General features: G+C 39.2%; 2 protein-coding genes across 2 annotated transcripts; one reads left to right on the top strand and one right to left on the bottom strand.

The window, feature by feature from the left end:
- Window positions 1–433: 433 nt before the first annotated feature.
- Window positions 434–2676, top strand: LOC306884002 (BAG family molecular chaperone regulator 2-like). The gene is made up of 3 exons (XM_079439591.1): window positions 434–689; window positions 1389–1498; window positions 1579–2676. The coding sequence occupies exons 1-3, from the start codon at window positions 568–570 to the stop codon at window positions 1971–1973; spliced, it is 627 nt and encodes a 208-aa protein (XP_079295717.1). The 5' UTR covers window positions 434–567; the 3' UTR covers window positions 1974–2676.
- A 56-nt stretch (window positions 2677–2732) lies between these two features.
- On the bottom strand, window positions 2733–15704 carry LOC306884000 (ras-related protein Rab-23). Its single transcript, XM_079439589.1, has 7 exons — window positions 15314–15704; window positions 13238–13466; window positions 7073–7158; window positions 6837–6993; window positions 6019–6101; window positions 5849–5941; window positions 2733–5319 (listed from the first exon to the last, which is right to left on the bottom strand). The coding sequence occupies exons 2-7, from the start codon at window positions 13390–13392 to the stop codon at window positions 5180–5182; spliced, it is 714 nt and encodes a 237-aa protein (XP_079295715.1). The 5' UTR covers window positions 13393–13466; window positions 15314–15704; the 3' UTR covers window positions 2733–5179.
- Between the last annotated feature and the right edge of the window lie 1924 nt (window positions 15705–17628).

Below are 17628 nucleotides of genomic sequence, written 5' to 3'. Positions count from 1 at the left end.
CCAGGGAAGTTCCAGCCCATGTTTGGAGATGTTACTCAAGACCGCTGGAAACCGCTAGAACGTGGTCTATAAGCGCTGAGAAGTCCGATTCATTTAAACGAATCGGTTCTTTTGAACAAATCATTTAAACGAACAGGTTCCATTCAATGAATTTGAATCATCTCACAAAGTTGTCCACGTGGTGCTGAGTTGATGCATAAATATTTAGTTTTATATTGAGTACTATGTTATATAAAATCTCATCACTTTAAAATTACAAACTAAGGATTGGGCTACTACTACGTGTAAATATGTGCCATTTTGACGCTGTCCACGGTCTTAACTACAGAACTGGCTATAAGCTTTGTGTCAGATAAATGTCTCGCATGTTTGAAAATGATTGTTAAATGTTTAGTTCAACATGTCACCCACTTTACAGTGATTTGCAAACGCTGTGCGAATCGATTCAGAGAGTGAACGATTCATTGTCGGACCGGACATCGCTGTATTGCTCGGGTGGTCTGCTCCGGTCTATCCTGTCGGTCGCTGCACCCGTCAAATCATTCATTAACGCGACAAGCAGAAGCTATGGCACAAGCGAAAATTGACGCTAAAATGAACGATGCATCTAAAGGCAAATTCAGCCGAACGCTTTCGATGGCGGACCGGTCCGGACGCTTACTGGAGAGTCTGGATCAGATAGAGATCCGGTAAGATATTGATTGATCGGTACAGACTAGGATCCATGAAGTCTCGACCCGACTCGTTCAAACTGAATGCATTCGCAATACAGCGTGCATCTGAAGTTATTAGAATACTGTAAATAGTTTTCTTCGGACACACGTTTCTGTTTGTAACACGTACATGTGCATTTGTCGAAGAAAAATATAGGTTTTGTGATTATTTCACCATGTTCTTTAAATTTCTTGCAACCTAATGAATTTAATAAATGCAAAACATGACATGTTCCGTCTATAAACTATGAATATAACATTTTCAAATAGGATTGTTCTCACTTGCACGTCTATAAGAATTATACTGTATATATAGAGAGAGAGAGAGAGCGCAAAGTAGTCGATATTTGAAGTGGATCAAAACCTTTCATTGTGTGTGTGTGTGTATATATATATATATATATATATATAGTTTCAGCAGTGATTTAGTTTGTTTGTTGTGAGTAGATTATGCCCTCCAAACTAAAATATAAGAATCATTTTAATACACACTAGCATACATAAGACTACATTGTGAAGGTGGATTTGGACTTGATTTTAGGACAGCTTTAATTGCAAATTACGGCCAAAACAGTTGTTTATTTGCATGTTTTTCATTGCCTTGTGTTTCCTAATTGACTAAGTAGTTTTCAGGGTTGTGTCTGGCATGAGATGATCTCAGTAAATCTCTCTCAGGGTGGAGGCTCTTCGTGAGGAAGCCACTGCTATGGAGCAGGAGAGAGAGTGCTTACTTGAGATGATCCAGTCCATACAGAACAGTCAGGAAATGAGGAGCGTTTGTGACGGTACGCCTTCTGTGCTGCGGGACGTCCGTTTGTGGCCTCTAATGGATAACATATAAACATCCTTTCAACTTTTATTTCAGGGGAAAGGGAAGAGCTCTCTCTGACCGCCTCTAGACTCCTGGGCAGGACGTTAATGGTGAGCATTTCTGTGGATACGATCCGAAACGACCAGCAGGAAGAGGCCTTGAAGAAAGCCACGGCCATTATCGATGAGATCGCTGGTAAGGTGCTGGAGGACATGGAGGGGGGCAGAAAGCGCCTGCAGGCCCTTCACGCCGCGTGTGTGACCGACGCGCCTCCTGTGCCGGTGGATCAGAAGTTTCAGAGCGTCGTGATCAGCTGTGCCCTGGAGGACCAGAAGAAGATCAAGAGGCGCCTCGAGACCCTCATTAGGAACATGGACAATGCGGAGAAAACCATTCAAATTATGGATAACCAGAAAGTTGATCATTCCAGTCTTAACAATGGCAAATAAAGGCTGAGGGGACAGACGAGCGCCAAACGTGCCTTTCCCAGATAGCACACGTACATTTGACGTCTGCATTTACATCTTCAAGACATCTTACAGCAGATGCTTTCCAGATCAAGTGATCTTTAACAGACATCTTGCAGACATGCATGTGCTATCTTTTAACATGATGCTTGATGTCAGTTTTACATACTTTCTAAATCTTAAACATTTGACATCGAATAGGAAACATCCTCTAGACTTATTGCAGATGAGCAAACACTCTAAAAAATACGTCTTGCAGATGTAAGTGCAGACGTCTCTGTGATATACCAGGGACACAACTGATAAATTTGATTTTTTTCCTTTTTTGATTTATTAACTCAATTAATAATTAAGTCAGATTATTGTTTTCGTAACATGATCACTAAGCTTTATGACACAAGATGCCAATATTAAACATATATATATTTATTAATAATAATAGGTGTATGAGTGAGAGTAGGCTGTTTTCAGCTGCCAATCTTCCAACCAGAATTTAAAGTCAGAACTATCCAAAGTTATGGTAGTCTTTGGCACTGTGGATAGTCATTTATGGATTTAGATTTTAAGTATTTAAAATATTCACAACATTGTTTTGTAACCATGCATGTATAAGGTTGTCACAGCATGATAAGAAAAAGTACAATGAAAATAAAACTACAACAGACTTTTTTTTGTCCCAGAACAGAGCCGAGTGTGACCTGTGGAGTTGTGTGGCGCACAGACGAGACACATCAGTCACAGAATGATCCCACCAGACCTTTAATCAAACAGTCAAAAACTAACAAATCACTTCAAATGACACTTCTGCCGATTAAAAAATATGCAGGTAGTAACAGGTGCTGCTGGCATATTCTCAACGTCTACCAGAAAGTCATGAAACAAAAGAAACTTAGCAGTTCTTGTATTAGAAACTGTATATTTAAGATAACCAAGCAATAACATGATCAGGAATTATATCAGCTAAATAAAGTGCCTGTAGTTCACTGTAGTGTCAGTTAACATCAGCTGAAGAGCGCTGTAAACATGAAGGCCGTTGTGGCAAAGTACCATGAGTCCACATTCAAACATAAATGCAAGGCATGCGATTCATGAATAAATACAATCAAGAGTTAACTCATCAGACATCAGATCAAAACTGCAGCCAATTCTGTAACATCCTCTGATTCAAATATAAAACTCAGAGGGAATGTCGGGTTTATGGACCCAAGTTGAGTAAAACATTTAGCACATCAATTTTCAGTAACATCAAACAAGATCAGATGTGACTTGTGCGTTTCTAATGGCTTTAGTGGTTAAGGCTCTGGGACTTTGGGAGGCTAGTTTTCATCATAGATCCTCTAGAAACGTATTTTAGTTTCACACACACACTTCTGAAATCTTCCTTGGTGGATTCCTGCAGATATATATAAAGCCCAATACTGTGCTGAAGATCATGTTAATATCAGTGCAATTTAGTCCAAGATTAAACAGGAGATGGGTGATCATGGTCATCTCTAACCGTTGCTCAAATATATTCAGAAAACTTTAAAGCGAGTTTTATATATTGATTGTAAATCCATAGGTCTGAGTGGATTTTAAACGTGGTTTCACTTTCCAATCGATTCCAGTAATTCAGACGTCATGTAGATGCAGAACTTCAAGCTGAGCGTTTCATTTTTCATGAATGCAAAAATATGTACACTGCACGTGTAGCAGTGAGAAGGGCTGGACCATACTGAAGACTTATGATGAGTTCAGTTTAGTTTTACTTTGGCCTCAACTGTCCTACAGAACAGCTAATTAGATGTTCACAATATCATCAAAGACATGTTTTAATAGCATCAGGTTTAAACTTCAGTTGCTATATCAGTATTAGAGCTGGTAAGATACACAAACTGTTCAATTGAAGAAAAAAAGCTAAGCAATGCTTTGAAGATTAGTTTTAATTATATATTTTAAATACATTTAAAGCTCCTGCTCATTTAAAAGTTAAAATGCTTTAATAAAAATAGGGGGGAAATGCGTACATAAGTATTGATGTTTATTGCTGGGGTGCATGAATGAAAATTATTACATATAATTCTTGCTGTTCATTTAGTGAACAGTGTGAAAACATGCCTTGATTTTTACTTTGATGCACAATTGGCTAAAACAGCGTTTCGGTTATGATGACTGTTTCATGCCATTTCAATGTCATCTTCATAAAGGCTTAATTATATCAAGTAACTTCTAGTAGCAGTATCGTCCAGCCCTAGCAGTAAGCGTGTGCCGTTTTATACTGTAATATCTGGCGGTGTTGCCAGTTGTCAGCAACTAAAAAACAACAACTTTATCCTAAAAGGATACCTTTCTATATAACCCCATCTCCTGCATTTGGTATAGTGTTAGAACATGACAGAGCTTCAGAAGAGGATGCTGATGCATCTGAAATGTTTACAAATCTGACTCGTTCAACCATTTACTAACCACTATTTACATTTCTTACAAGTACGTAGAGATTAGAAACATTTTGGCACTGTGTTAAATGTTATGAATTTAAGTCAGTCATTACTTTACTATATTTTTCATACAAAAATACCTATAAGAACATACGGATTGAAACTTGTGACGACGTTCATATAAGAAACAACAAATGAACTTAACTTTAAGGGAAGATTGTGATAGCAAATGATGCATCTCCATCAATACAAACATATTGCACTAACGTTGAACAGTTCAAATGCACAAATGGTGTGTTAGAAATCTTTGTTGTTTTTTCCTGCTATAAGTACTCTCATTAGAGAAAATTACCCTGCTGTGTACCACATGAAATAGCTCACCAAATATTTGACTGAGAAAATATATTTCAAATTGAGCCACAATCATTGTTAAAATCTGAGGAAGGGCAGTGTCCAAAAAATTTAGGCCTACTTGTACAAAAATAGCTCAACAGACCTCCAATTGAGTGTTTTGTGATTCTGTGTGATGCCGCTAATGGCAGAAACACTAGTGTTGTAAGCAGTGTCTGCCAGCAGAGGGCGCCAGCAGCCTGCAGGGGCCCATGACATGACACACACACACACACACACACACACACACACATTATACCAGATCTGCTCTGGATTACACACCTTCAGAGCAGACACGGGGCTTTTCTTCAACTCTAATTAGCGCTAATGAAGCCTCGCATCACCTGCGGCTCGTCGATCCCCTGCCAGGCATACCGTGAATCAGAGCAGTCTGCAGCTACCGAAGGGGTTTTTTGTTTTCTTGGTCCTCTGCTTGTTTGGTCGCAGGTTTATGACCTCACGGCTGTTCAGATCGCCGGCGGACTGGTTGGGATGACTGCCGCCGGTAGTGTTGAAAACACCTGAAATAGCAAGAAATGTGTCAGGAGAATCTAAAAAAGTCATGCTATAGCTAAATTGAAAAAAACATTAGCAGGGTTGTAATAAAAATAAATATAATATGCGTCTGTGAGATCATCAGTAACCATCAATGCTGAGAAAAGTCCATAATGGTGCCTGTCTGGAAACTTTCAGATACTTGAAACACTCTCAGATACCGGAAGTTGCTTGTACTGTGCTTTTTGTTCCCCTTTATATTTGCTTGAAGCTACATTTGTTTAGAATTCTTAACATACAATTGTTTTGATTTATTTATTATTTGTCATTACTTTAAAAAGTATCCCACTTATGGTAATTTAAGAAAAAATAATAAATAAATTTGTTAAAGTCAGTAAACTAATGAATTAATAATAATTAAAAAAATGTAGATCAAGAATCGCTTTGGAATCATGATTTCAAGAATGGAAATAAGATCGGATCATGCAAAGTCTAAAATGTCCCATCCCTAAATAACAGTATTAATTTCTTAAATAAAAAAACTAAAAATCTTACCTATTTTATTGCTGGAGGTGTGAACAACCTCGGTCTCCTCTGCTGACTGCTGCTTGAGTCGTTGCAGATATTTATCAGCTAGATACTTAAAAACTACAACATAACAAAGATGAGTTATTTTACAGTTGAGCACAAATCAGTTTCATGAGCTGACATGCTTTATCGCACACCTTCATTGACGTTGAGATCTTCTTTCACTGACGTCCGATAGAATCTTAACTTCAGCTTCTTAGCGAGACCTTCAGCCTCTTCACTGAAGCAACGACACAGAAGGATTTGCATTAGAGGATAAGTCCACTTCCAGAATAATAACTTCATGATCATTTACTCACCCCCGTGTCATCCAAGATGTTCATGTCAAATTTACGTTTTTGAGGAAAACATTCCAGAATTTCTCTCCATATAATGGACTTGAATGGTGGTCAAACATGCAGTTTCAAAGAAATCTACACGATCCCAGCTGAGGAATAAGGGTCTTATGTAGCCAAACAATCCGTCATTTTCTTAAAAAGTGATGGAGTTTTTAAACAAAGTACAAAGATGAAGAACTAACAGTGCGTGACCTTTCCAAAAGGATTACGTAATGTGTGAAGTCATGCATGCGCATCGTAGAGCTAGAGCAAGCGAGCATTTGTGGTTAAAAAGTGTATAAATATGATTTTTTTCCAGAAAATAACATTGTTTGGCTACATAAGACCCTTATTCCTCAGCTGGGATCGTGTAGATTTCTTTGAAGCTGCACTGAAACTGCATGTTTGACCTTGAAATCGTTGGCCACCATTGAAGTCCACTACATGGAGAAAAATCCAGGACTGTTTTCCTCAAAAAACGTAATTTCTTTGAGACTGAATAAAGACATGAACATCTTGGATGACTTGGGAGTGAGCAAATAATGAGGAATTTTTTATTCTGGAAGTGGGCTTATCCTTCAACCACATCAATCTCTACAGTCGCTGATATTGTGCAACAACGATTCTTTTTGTCTTACTTCTTGATAACCGTGTCGTCCAGCAGATCGATTTTGTTCTGCACCAGGACAGTGGGTATGTCCCCGACCTCCATCTCCACTTTCTCCCTCCAGCTGCTGATGGCCTCAAAGGACTCTCTGTCGGTGGTGGAGAAGACCAGCACACAGGCCTGAGCGCCTGCAGGACCAAACACGTGTCACAAACCCGCTCAAGCTCCCAGCCAAACACACATCCACAGCGTTTCTAACGGTCTCACCTCTGTAGTAGGCCTTGGTGATGGCATCAAACTCCTCCTGTCCTGCCGTGTCCCACAACATCAGCCTGATGTCCTCGCTATTAACTCTGAAACGCATGCAAACAAATGGAAAACTGATGTATGCATCGGCCTAATATCTAATAGACTGCTGAAATGTATTAAAAACACAACAATTACGTGAAATAATTGGGTGAATCTCAAATAAAACCATTTTTGACATCTGTTGGGGCCACCTGACAGGTCACGCAGGCTTACAGCTGCAATTCACATCTGCTTTCATTCTCAGTTTGACTAAGCAGTGAAACAAATAAAGCCACTGACAGCTCATTTGTTCCTCGTTTCGTTTTAAGTGTACAACCAGTAAACCGCACAGATTTTCTCTGGGCATTTACTGCCGATAACACGTCTCGCGGTATATTGGAAAGAGAATGTGATCCAGGAACTACTGCTAAAAAAGCAAGAGGATCTTCTTTCCCAAGGGCTTGCCTGATCTTCACCGCATGCTTTTTGTCATACTCCATATTTAAATGCAAACAGGAAGTTTGCTTGTTCTAAAGGGGTTTTTGTTATGCCTGGACAAACATGAGCCAGATTTACTGGCATTTATTTCTGTTTAAAGCTGTGAATGATTAGGGCTTTGTTTGACTGGAATACTGTACCTGTGGGTAGTAACTGATTACATGTAATCTGGATTATGTCAGCAGATTCCAAAGATTAAGTACTTGTAATTATATTATATCACATTGTAAATTCTCAGAATCAGATTTCAGTTACTTTTACATGGATTACATATTGTTCTGGACAGAAACATTTCAAACCTGGGAGACTTTGGTTTGTCATTGTTGTTTCCTTGTTTATTAATGTTTATTCATGTGAGCCAAACTCCTTCAAATAAAATAGTTTAGTTAATATTTCAATAATTTAGATTATCAACTCACTGCAGTTCTTACATTAAGGGCTGTTTGGGAAACCCTAGTGGAATGTTGATATGAAAAATGGAATAGACCCTTTTCCTGTTAGTAAGCATTGTGAGGTTTTTCTGTGGGCGGAGCTTAGGTGGAGGCTCCTGACCGCTTCACTAACGCTAGCTATGAAGTCTGTTAGCTTGTTTTTTTAATAATAACTGGAGAAATTCTGATTTTACCTGCATATGTAAGGACACTCACTATCCGGGACCACGATTGTTATTTGAAAAGGTTAACTTTAACAGACGAAACCAGATTGGCCGGCCCGCACACACACTACTCAAAGGATGGACGATCTGATAGGATTCTCTCCGCTTGAGTGACTCACATCTAACCTGTATAGTAAAGACAAACTCACCGTGTGTCTAGTCATGAAGATGTGTATAGATTTCAGTTTCAGCAGGCAACTATTGTTACAGCTACATTATTATTCCAGCCACAATTACTCATAATGTATATACAATTACATATGATCAAGCATATAAATGGTCAGTTTGTTGTTTTACACACATGCACACAGACATTATTTCATACACGACATAGAATGGACAAACTCACTATTGTTGAGTTAAATCGAGTTATAAAGTCCGAAATACGAAATATAAAGTTGCATGTGCGAGAAAAAAAAAAAAAAAAAAAGTCTCAAAAAAGAATTGCGAGACAAAATAGGTAACGTTAAATGTAAAATGTTATAGGTTTAAATATTATATTCGCCCTACAGTTACAGCATGAAATACTATGTTCCCAAATGAACTGCATATGAGAATATTATGTAGACCAATTGTTTAAATCAAATTTATGCTTTAAAAGTAGAGCAGGTTTCATTCATTGGTCTGTCTATTTAAACGTCTGCGTTTAGCTTCAAATGGCGTTTTTGACGACAGTATTCTATCAAAATGATTTGCATTTTGATTCTGACAAGGTACAACAATACATTTTCTCTCTTATTCTGTGGGTTTTTCCCGTTTGACTGCTTGTTACCGTGTGTTTCTGCCACCACGATGACCACGCAGCTGCGAGTGACGTAACTGTGACGACTACATGAAATTGGTCTAGTGATCGACCGATATTGATTTTTTATAACCGATACCGATACCAATTATTTGCATGTCTATGTGCCCGATAACCGATATGCAGAACCGATATTTATTTACTGTTATAAAGTAAATAAATGACTGCGTGAAGTAAGTCCATACTTCACTTTGGTTTTTCCTCCTTTCAGTCATCTTAACAAAAAATGTTTTGAGAATTAGCAGTCTTTCACGCAGGGCTCTAGACTCATTCTTCCCACTGATCTCACTTTTGCGCACGAGCACATAATTTGGTTGCAATTTGTTTTTTGTTTTTGCTACAACATTTGATTAATCAATGCATGCTGATGAACTTTTATCATAGTTTATAGTTATATGGTAACGAAAGTTTTCAACATTCAACTCGTTCTTTTTCATCTGTATTATTTGTGATTTAAATTTTGTGAACAGGAATTTCTTTTTTCGTGCGCTTTTTACTTTCAAATTTGCGATCTTGGTGTCACATTTTACAAGAAAAGATCATTGTCTGTTTTGCTTATATCTATACACCTTTAACTTTTTAAGACTAAAACAAAAGATGGATTCATTGTTATTCTTAATTAAAAAGCGCAACAACAATAAAACAGTACGTTGACAATGACAAACTCTTACATAACATTAAATCAACAAAAACGAATAAGACGAGGCATGGCATAGGACACACCACATGCTGTACTATATACCTAGTATATTACAGAATGTTTAGCAAACTCTGAGGAAGCAAATAAATATTAATATATATTTTTTTTTAATTAAGGAAAGCCTCCATAGCATAACCTGAGGTAAACAGCAAAGATAACAAGCTTCTCAAAACGAAAACAAAAAGAAAAGTAAAACTAAACTGGCTGTAGCTGACAGGAGTTTTTTCTACAAGAATACCACCACGTTCACCTTCTCTGGTTTAAGAAGCGGTCTTTTACTTTAGTTTGAAAACAAATCCATCCGTTGCGCTCCATCCGCGACGCGCACCTTCACGCTCGTGCTGACGCGGCGAGTATAAACCAGGCTCTACCCACTAAGCGCTCGGCTGAAAGCACCTCTCTTCACGTGATCAGTGAAATCTGACTCCTGCTATAATGTGCTGCGGCTGGCAGCGCGCGCTGTATGAAGCAGACGCTTTGGAGCAGCGCAGACCATGCACTCGTACAAATGCGACCACGTCAAATTTTAACTCGCAAACAATTACCATTTTGGTCGCAGTCTAGAGCCCTGTCATGTTCAATTTAATCTTCGTATTACAACAATAAAAAAACATTTTATTTATAAAAAGCTTTAGCAGCAACACTAATATTAGCAGTAAGCAAAATTAACATAGAAAGTCTAATGTTTTCAAATGGAGAAAATAAAGGAAAGGAGTCATATCAACTTAATTTTTAACTACAGTTTTAGTAGGTTTATAAGCTGTTTAATAGGATAAAGAGTGAAGAATAATTCACTGGATAATGTTAATTCACGGAATAATATTCTCTGGAATATTGGAATATAACAAGCATTGTATTTTATTGCATTTCTCAACTGGCATGCTCTAAATTATGCTGCTGACAGCGCGGTTTATCTATGCATTTACACAGAACTATAGGCTACTCAAACTGCGATCGATCGCGGAGATAATAAATAATTAATTTCCATAGAGTTGTATTAATTTAGATGTTTATAAACGAAATAATGGTTATATAGTAAGTGTTAATACAATTTAAGGTGCTTCAAAAAAGTGAATCTTGTTAAAAGTTACATGCGGTGTCCGAGCTGAGCATTTCTTGAGCATCAACTGCTGAGTGAACTGCAATATGAAAGCGGCTTCACGAGACTAATGATGAGCATATAGACAACAGAGAGAGAATTACATTCAATGCTTTTCTTTCCAACATGCAATCATTCATGGCTGTATTATTTAATTCATGCAAAGTTACGTCTTTATTGGGAGAGGACTCGACGGATTATCTATGTGACTCCGACTTCACGAGACTAATAGACCACAGAGAGAATTAAATTCAGCGCTTTTATTTCCACCATGTGCTAATTCATGGCTGTGTTATTTCAGGCAAAGTTATAGCCTATCTTTATAGGGACAGGGCTTGACAGAGTATCTTATTTATCATATTTCTTAGAGCCAAGTTGCATTTAAACTATATATCAGGCATTTATGTAATACATCTAATTTGTGCATTAATGCCTGTAATATTAAATAGTTTACTAACTACAGCAAATCAAGTACCTGCACACCGTTGCTGTCTCGTCTCCCCTCAGATGCGCTGCAATTGCGATCCTGCGCGCAATTCTGAAAACGTCCACAAGATGGCGGTGTTTATCGGGGAATCCGATATTACAAAACCGATATTCGATTATGGAAAAATGCTTAAATATCGGGAAAACTATCGGTAAATCGATATATCGGTCGATCTCTAAATTGGTCTATACATTTTCTTTCTCTTGGCTATATATGGTATGCTTAATGGTAAGTTTAAAACAAGTTAGATTAAAAAAAGTCATCTAAAAAGTAGTCAGAATAAATCACCTAAAATGAGTTACTAACTACAGTTTTCATCAAGTAATCTGTAATCAGTAACAGACCACAAACTGTAAGCAATCTACCCAGCACTGTACATGCTTCTATTCGTCTCTATAAAACATTATATGAAATAGAGGTGGGCAGTACTTCCAAAATCTTACTATGAGAATTATTAATCACAGTAAGAGTATGTGTCAAATGGGTCAGTCCATTTCAAGTGGCTCAGAATGTAAAGTTGGTTGCTTGACTTCTTATTTATTTACTTATGCATGTATTTCTTTATGAGTGACTTTTGTATTGTACCGTCTTAACAATATGCAGCCCTCTTTGTGTCATGGCGCACAACTAATTTTGGTTATATGCATGTTTACGGAAACAATATATCAGCTCAGCTCAGCTCAGGACACAATGAAAAGAATAGCTCAGCCTGCCTAAATTCTGAATGGAGGAGCCATTTCCAAAGCTATTGTAAAGCAGCAGATATACACACACACACACACGCACGCCAGTGACCACATCTCGCTCGATTTCTGTACTGAAGTTGTAACAACCACAAATAACTCAAATGTGCTTTGCCTGACACTGTTTGTCCTGCTCTCCATTTTCACATTATGTTTCTTTGCCACTCTCACATGTCAATAATGTAAATCAGTCCGGTCCACTAAATCTACTGCACTATGAACAGCATAGCAACATCTCTACAGGCCCTCCATTACTACCACAGACATCGCGTCAGATTTAGCAAGCTTTATTAGATTGTCTTGACGCCGTTCTGCAGCGCTCCATTACGCAGCGCTATATTTCCTGTCACAGGATGATTAAGAGTCACATTTTAGTCTGGTCTGCCAAAGGTCCAATCAAATCAAAGAAGGTGGGGTTTACTGTAAACGGAGACTGAATACAATGACTCATAGTATTTCCTTGTAAAAAAAAAAAAAGGCTATGATTTACTTGATTTATGTAATTCATAACTGAATGTGACAATAAAAAAACATTAATGGAGCCGATTTGGTGTATTATGCAGCTAAGATAAGCACTGAATGTGTGCATATTTTAAAATAAAAAGTATTATTTGCAAATTGTTCAAACTGATTCTTTACAATCAAATTATTTTTTACTCTTCTTTATTTCCTTAAATCCCTTTAAATTTGTTAATTATTTAATTCAGGATTGCCTACCATCTTAATATGTTTTGATTGACAGCCAGAGATTTAAAAAAAAAATGTATATTTGTAAATCTGTAAAGGGAAGGCCAAAGTTGCATCGTGGGATACATAACATAACATAACCCATGTGGTGTTCTCTGCTTCTATACTACACTCTGCACAAATGCAGTAGATCCTTCTAGTATCTGACACAGAAAGTTTGCAAAAATGCTTTGCATTATTAATGATAGCATGCTAATCCTCATCTTGGATTATTCAGTTTCTAAAGAAATGGTTTTCTTCATACAGGTAAAGGAGGCAAAAATGGTATTTTAATGCAGCCAGCCTTAATGCGTTCCATCTGCAAATGACTGCAGAGTAATAACGTTCAAACATAGAAACCAAAGAGTGCAGACAAAAGAAAACCCATAAAAGCATTTCAAAGCGACCTGACTGAAGCGTAAAAGCATGCTTACATGATCTGTCTCTCCAGAAAGTCAACGCCGATGGTCTTTTTGTAGTCCTTGGTGAAGATGCCCTTGCAGTATCGCTGGATCATACTGGACTTCCCGACCGCTCCGTTCCCCACCACCACCACCTTGATGGCCACTTCCATGTCCTCCTCCAGCATGGCTGCGATGCTCCTGCGCTTTCACCTCACTTTGGCCCGGCTTAGTGCTGCTCTGGGATCTTCTCAACTCTAGCCTGTTTTAGGAGAGCAGTAGACAGACCAGTCATATAATCCCACACACGATGACACATCAGCACATTTTCACCAGCTTTGCTGACAGGATGCAAAACAATGACTTCATTGTCGATTCCTGCATCATGAGTAGACATGACCTTTGACCTATTAGTCTCTGAGTGTTTTGGGTCCGTTTCCATTGAGTAAGAGCCTGCAGATCTGGTTGCAGATCAACACTGCATTCAGCTATTATAACAATGGAAACTGGGTACATTTGCTAGAACTGCTGTTAATACAGTCACAGTAATAAACAGGAAAACAATAGTGTTAATCTGGCCAAATTCACTTATGAAACAAATTCAATTTTAGCTGTAAAGCAGCTCTACAGAAGATAATAGTGCCATTATGCAGCTCAACTGAGTTCAATAACAGAGCGAATGTTGCAAACGTCATTAGTTTTGAAGTGAACTCGGCTCATCTCGACAGCAGCTCCTGTCAGTTCAGAGTCTGATTCAGTTCAATTCAATAACTGCACGGTTCACCAGAGTGGAAACAAGTTCATTTCAGATACAAGCAGCTCTACAGAAGATGACAGTTTTGTCTGCAGCAGGAGTCTTGAACATGAACACAAGAATGCTGGATAGATAGCAGCGTGACAGTAGCGCTTACATATTAGGTTACATTACGAGGCCTCCCGCGTTTCTGCTGGGTAACTAAATACAGCAGCCAACCTGAGACAACAATAACACGCAGAATCTGCACAGGATCAGCCTCAATAAACCTGATGGCCTTATATAGCTCAAATTTGATTCAAACCCACATCAGATCTTTCCAATTACGTTCTTAATGGGATTTAATTCCTTAATGTTTCAATGCATTAATACTTTTAATGCAATTCTTTTTAAATCATTTAAATATTTTCATCATTTAACATTTTATTTAATTTGACTTCTACATTTATAGATCAACATAAACCAAACAGATTAAAATATGTTAAGAAAGCACTGAGAAGATTAGATTTGGTTCTCTGGTTCTCTCTTGACAGGTGTTTATGAGGTCTGGCTGTCTGAAGGACCGACTGCGTTACTGCCATGCCATGGCACTGAGATCCACGTAACCAAGGAAGTCTGTGTGATATACAGAGCGCAGTCTCTCAGTGGGGCTATATTCAGATGAGGATCCCTACAAGACAAATGTGCAAAACTCTCTCTGAGCACCAAAACTTCAAAGAAGCCCATCTGCCTGTTTAAAGCAGCTGTTCACATCACACAACCTCTCACAGGATTGCATGTGTTGCAGTCGGTCTGTTTAAGAGATCTTCTATACTTTGCTTATTACACTAGCAAAAAAATAAGGTGTATGTATGATTTATTGTTATTATAATAGTAACTACATGCACGGTGTAAAAAGGACACCGTAAAATAATAACGGAGGGTAAGGTTTAGACATTAAAGTACCATCAATATCTATCACCATACTCTTCGTAAGGGCCTTTGCTATTGCAAAAAGTACAGTTTACCAGATTCATTTAGATGCTACTCCAAGTTACTTCAAATAATCCCAAGGAACCACCATATGTTTTAAAGGTCATTCAATCCAAGTTCTCGTGAGCGAAGTATTAAAAGCATGTAGTAACTCGCGTAGGGTTAGGGTTTGGTTTAGGGTTAGTTGGTGGTAATTATGCGCAGTTGTTTTTACAACAATAAGTAGATGTAATGTGTAACAAAGACACTGTAAAAGTGTTACCGAGAACAATACTGTGATATTAGTTATTTATGATACTTTGTTACACAGACGTGATTACCGTGATGTTTATCTGATACTTCGAATAATATCATGGTACTATAAGAGCTGTTGTTAATCTCACCTGCATGCGCGTGTTACCAGGTTACATTGTTTCCTCTTTGAAGACCCGACTCGGGAATAATCACGAACACGGACTGTCCAGAGGATCCAAACACACAGCTCTAGTGATGTATCAGTCCAAACACATCTGCTGAATGCAAATATAAGCCAGCAGCAGCTGTATGGAGCGAGCTTTCTTGCGTTTGCACAGTTTATCAAAGCAGTGGCCTCCTCCTCCTCCTTTACTGCTCGCTCTCTCTGTCTCGGTCTCTTACACAGACTAACAATCCTGCTTGGATACTCCAGAGTCAAACGGGCTCCGAGGACGCAGATGTCCGCAGATACAGCAGAGTCTTAAGGCGCTTCGGGTGATTCGAGACTGCGCGTCTGATGCGCGGAGACCACCAAACACCAAACACCCTTTCAAAATAAAAGCCTGTCTTGACTTCTCAGAACTTCAGCACAGCTGGAACAATGCACAGATCAGTCAGCACAAAGAAGAGCTGTTCCCATAAGACAACATGGCAGATTTCAAATTGCATATATGCTGGGCGGTTCAGGGTCAAGGATGGAAAAACAGTAAGAAATGTTTAGCACACTTTGATTCATCAACAGCTTCAGACATGTGATGCCTCATCCAACTATCTCTTATAAATAAATATATATAAATATATATATTTTTTTTCTTAACATGGTAATTATATATATATATATATATATTACCATGTTAAGAAAATAGTATCATCAAAATAATAAAATTGCATTTTTAGGGAGTCACATATACACAGCTCAAATTTTTTTTTAAAGGAACTACTTTGAAAACACATCAGATCTCAATGGGGGGAAATATGCTGGATATCTATACTGATACGGACTGAATAATGTGTTAGGAACATTTAAGGTATTTACATTTAAAGAAAGTTTTATTGCAGCAACGGATGGTGTCCTGGGGTATTTCCTGCCAGATCTGCACCAGGGCATCACTGAGCTTCTGGACAGTCTGAGGTGTAACTTGGCAGCGTCAGACAATATCCCAGAGGTGTTTTTTTGGATTTAGGTCACCCTCATGAAGTCTGTTTCTGATCGTTTGGTCAGAGACATTCACATCAGTGGCCTGCTGGAGGTCATTTTGTAGGGCTCTGGCAGTGCTCATCCTTGCACAAAGAAGCAGATACCGGTCCTGCTGATGGGTTAAGGGCCTTCTCCCTCTCTCTGTCTGTGGTTCCCTCATGCTTCCCTCATGCCATTGCTCAGACACTCATCTTCAACAAGTGCTTGGAGAAACTCATCAGAGACTACATCGGCTCTGTGCTGCCTGTCTCACTGGATCCGCTACAATTTGCATATCGCAGCAACCGTTCCACAGACGATGCTATTGCCTTCACCCTGCACACTGCTCTCTCCCACCAGGAAAATAAGAACACCTATGTGAGAATGCTGTTTGTGGACTACAGCTCAACATTTAATACCATAGTGCCTGCCACACTGGTTGAGAAGCTCCAGACTCTGGGACTAAACGGATCTCTGTGCAGCTGGATCCTGGACTTCCTGACAGACAGATGTCAGGTGGTCAGAATGGGCAACAACACTTCATCCCCGCTGACCCTCAACACTGGTGCTCCTCAGGGCTGCGTCCTCAGCCCACTCCTGTACTCCCTGTACACACATGACTGTACAGCCACACACAGCTCCAACGTCATCGTCAAATTTGCTGACGACACAACGGTGATAGGCCTGATCACTGACAACGATGAGATGGCCTACAGAGAGGAGGTGAGAACCCTGACTAAATGGTGTCAAGAGAACCACCTCTCACTCAACATCGATAAGACCAAGGAGCTGGTGGTGGATTTCAGGAGACAGAGCAGAGAACACACACCCATCACAATCGACATGACACCTGTGGAGCGGGTAAACAGCTTTAAGTTCCTCGGAGTTCACCTCACTGAGTATCTCACATGGTCTGCTCACACAGACGCAGTGCTAAAGAAGACACACCAACGCCTCTTCTTCCTGAGACGGCTGAGGAAGTTTGGAATGAGCCCCAGCATCCTCAGAACATTTACACTTTACACTTACAACTTTACACCTGCACTGTGGAGAGCATCCTGACTGGCTGCATCACCGCCTGGTTTGGAAACAGCCCCGCTGGCAACCGTAAAGCTCTGCAAAGGGTCGTGCGAACTGCCCGTCACATTGTTGGAGGTGAGCTTCCCTCCCTCCAGGACATCTACGCCAGGCGGTGTATAAGGAAAGCCCGGAGGATCATCAGTGACTCCAGCCACCCGTCCCACAGACTGCTCTCTCTGCTGCCCTCAGGAAGACGTCTCTGCAGCA

Source organism: Barbus barbus (genome assembly GCF_936440315.1).
Source record: "Barbus barbus genome assembly, chromosome: 18".
NCBI classification, from domain to species: Eukaryota; Metazoa; Chordata; class Actinopteri; order Cypriniformes; family Cyprinidae; genus Barbus; species Barbus barbus.
This window is presented reverse-complemented; position numbering and strand designations above follow the sequence as displayed.

Excerpts from the sequence above, each read along its gene's own strand:
- LOC306884002 (XM_079439591.1), top strand. The coding sequence starts at position 568 with ATGGCACAAGCGAAAATTGACGCTAAAATGAACGATGCATCTAAAGGC. Across the intron at positions 690-1,388 it reads CTGGATCAGATAGAGATCCG|GGTGGAGGCTCTTCGTGAGG; the intron begins GTAAGATATTGA and ends AATCTCTCTCAG. Across the intron at positions 1,499-1,578 it reads AATGAGGAGCGTTTGTGACG|GGGAAAGGGAAGAGCTCTCT; the intron begins GTACGCCTTCTG and ends CTTTTATTTCAG.
- LOC306884000 (XM_079439589.1), bottom strand. The coding sequence starts at position 13,392 with ATGCTGGAGGAGGACATGGAAGTGGCCATCAAGGTGGTGGTGGTGGGG. Across the intron at positions 6,994-7,072 it reads CACCAAGGCCTACTACAGAG|GCGCTCAGGCCTGTGTGCTG; the intron begins GTGAGACCGTTA and ends TTGGTCCTGCAG. Across the intron at positions 5,320-5,848 it reads CACCTCCAGCAATAAAATAG|GTGTTTTCAACACTACCGGC; the intron begins GTAAGATTTTTA and ends TTGCTATTTCAG.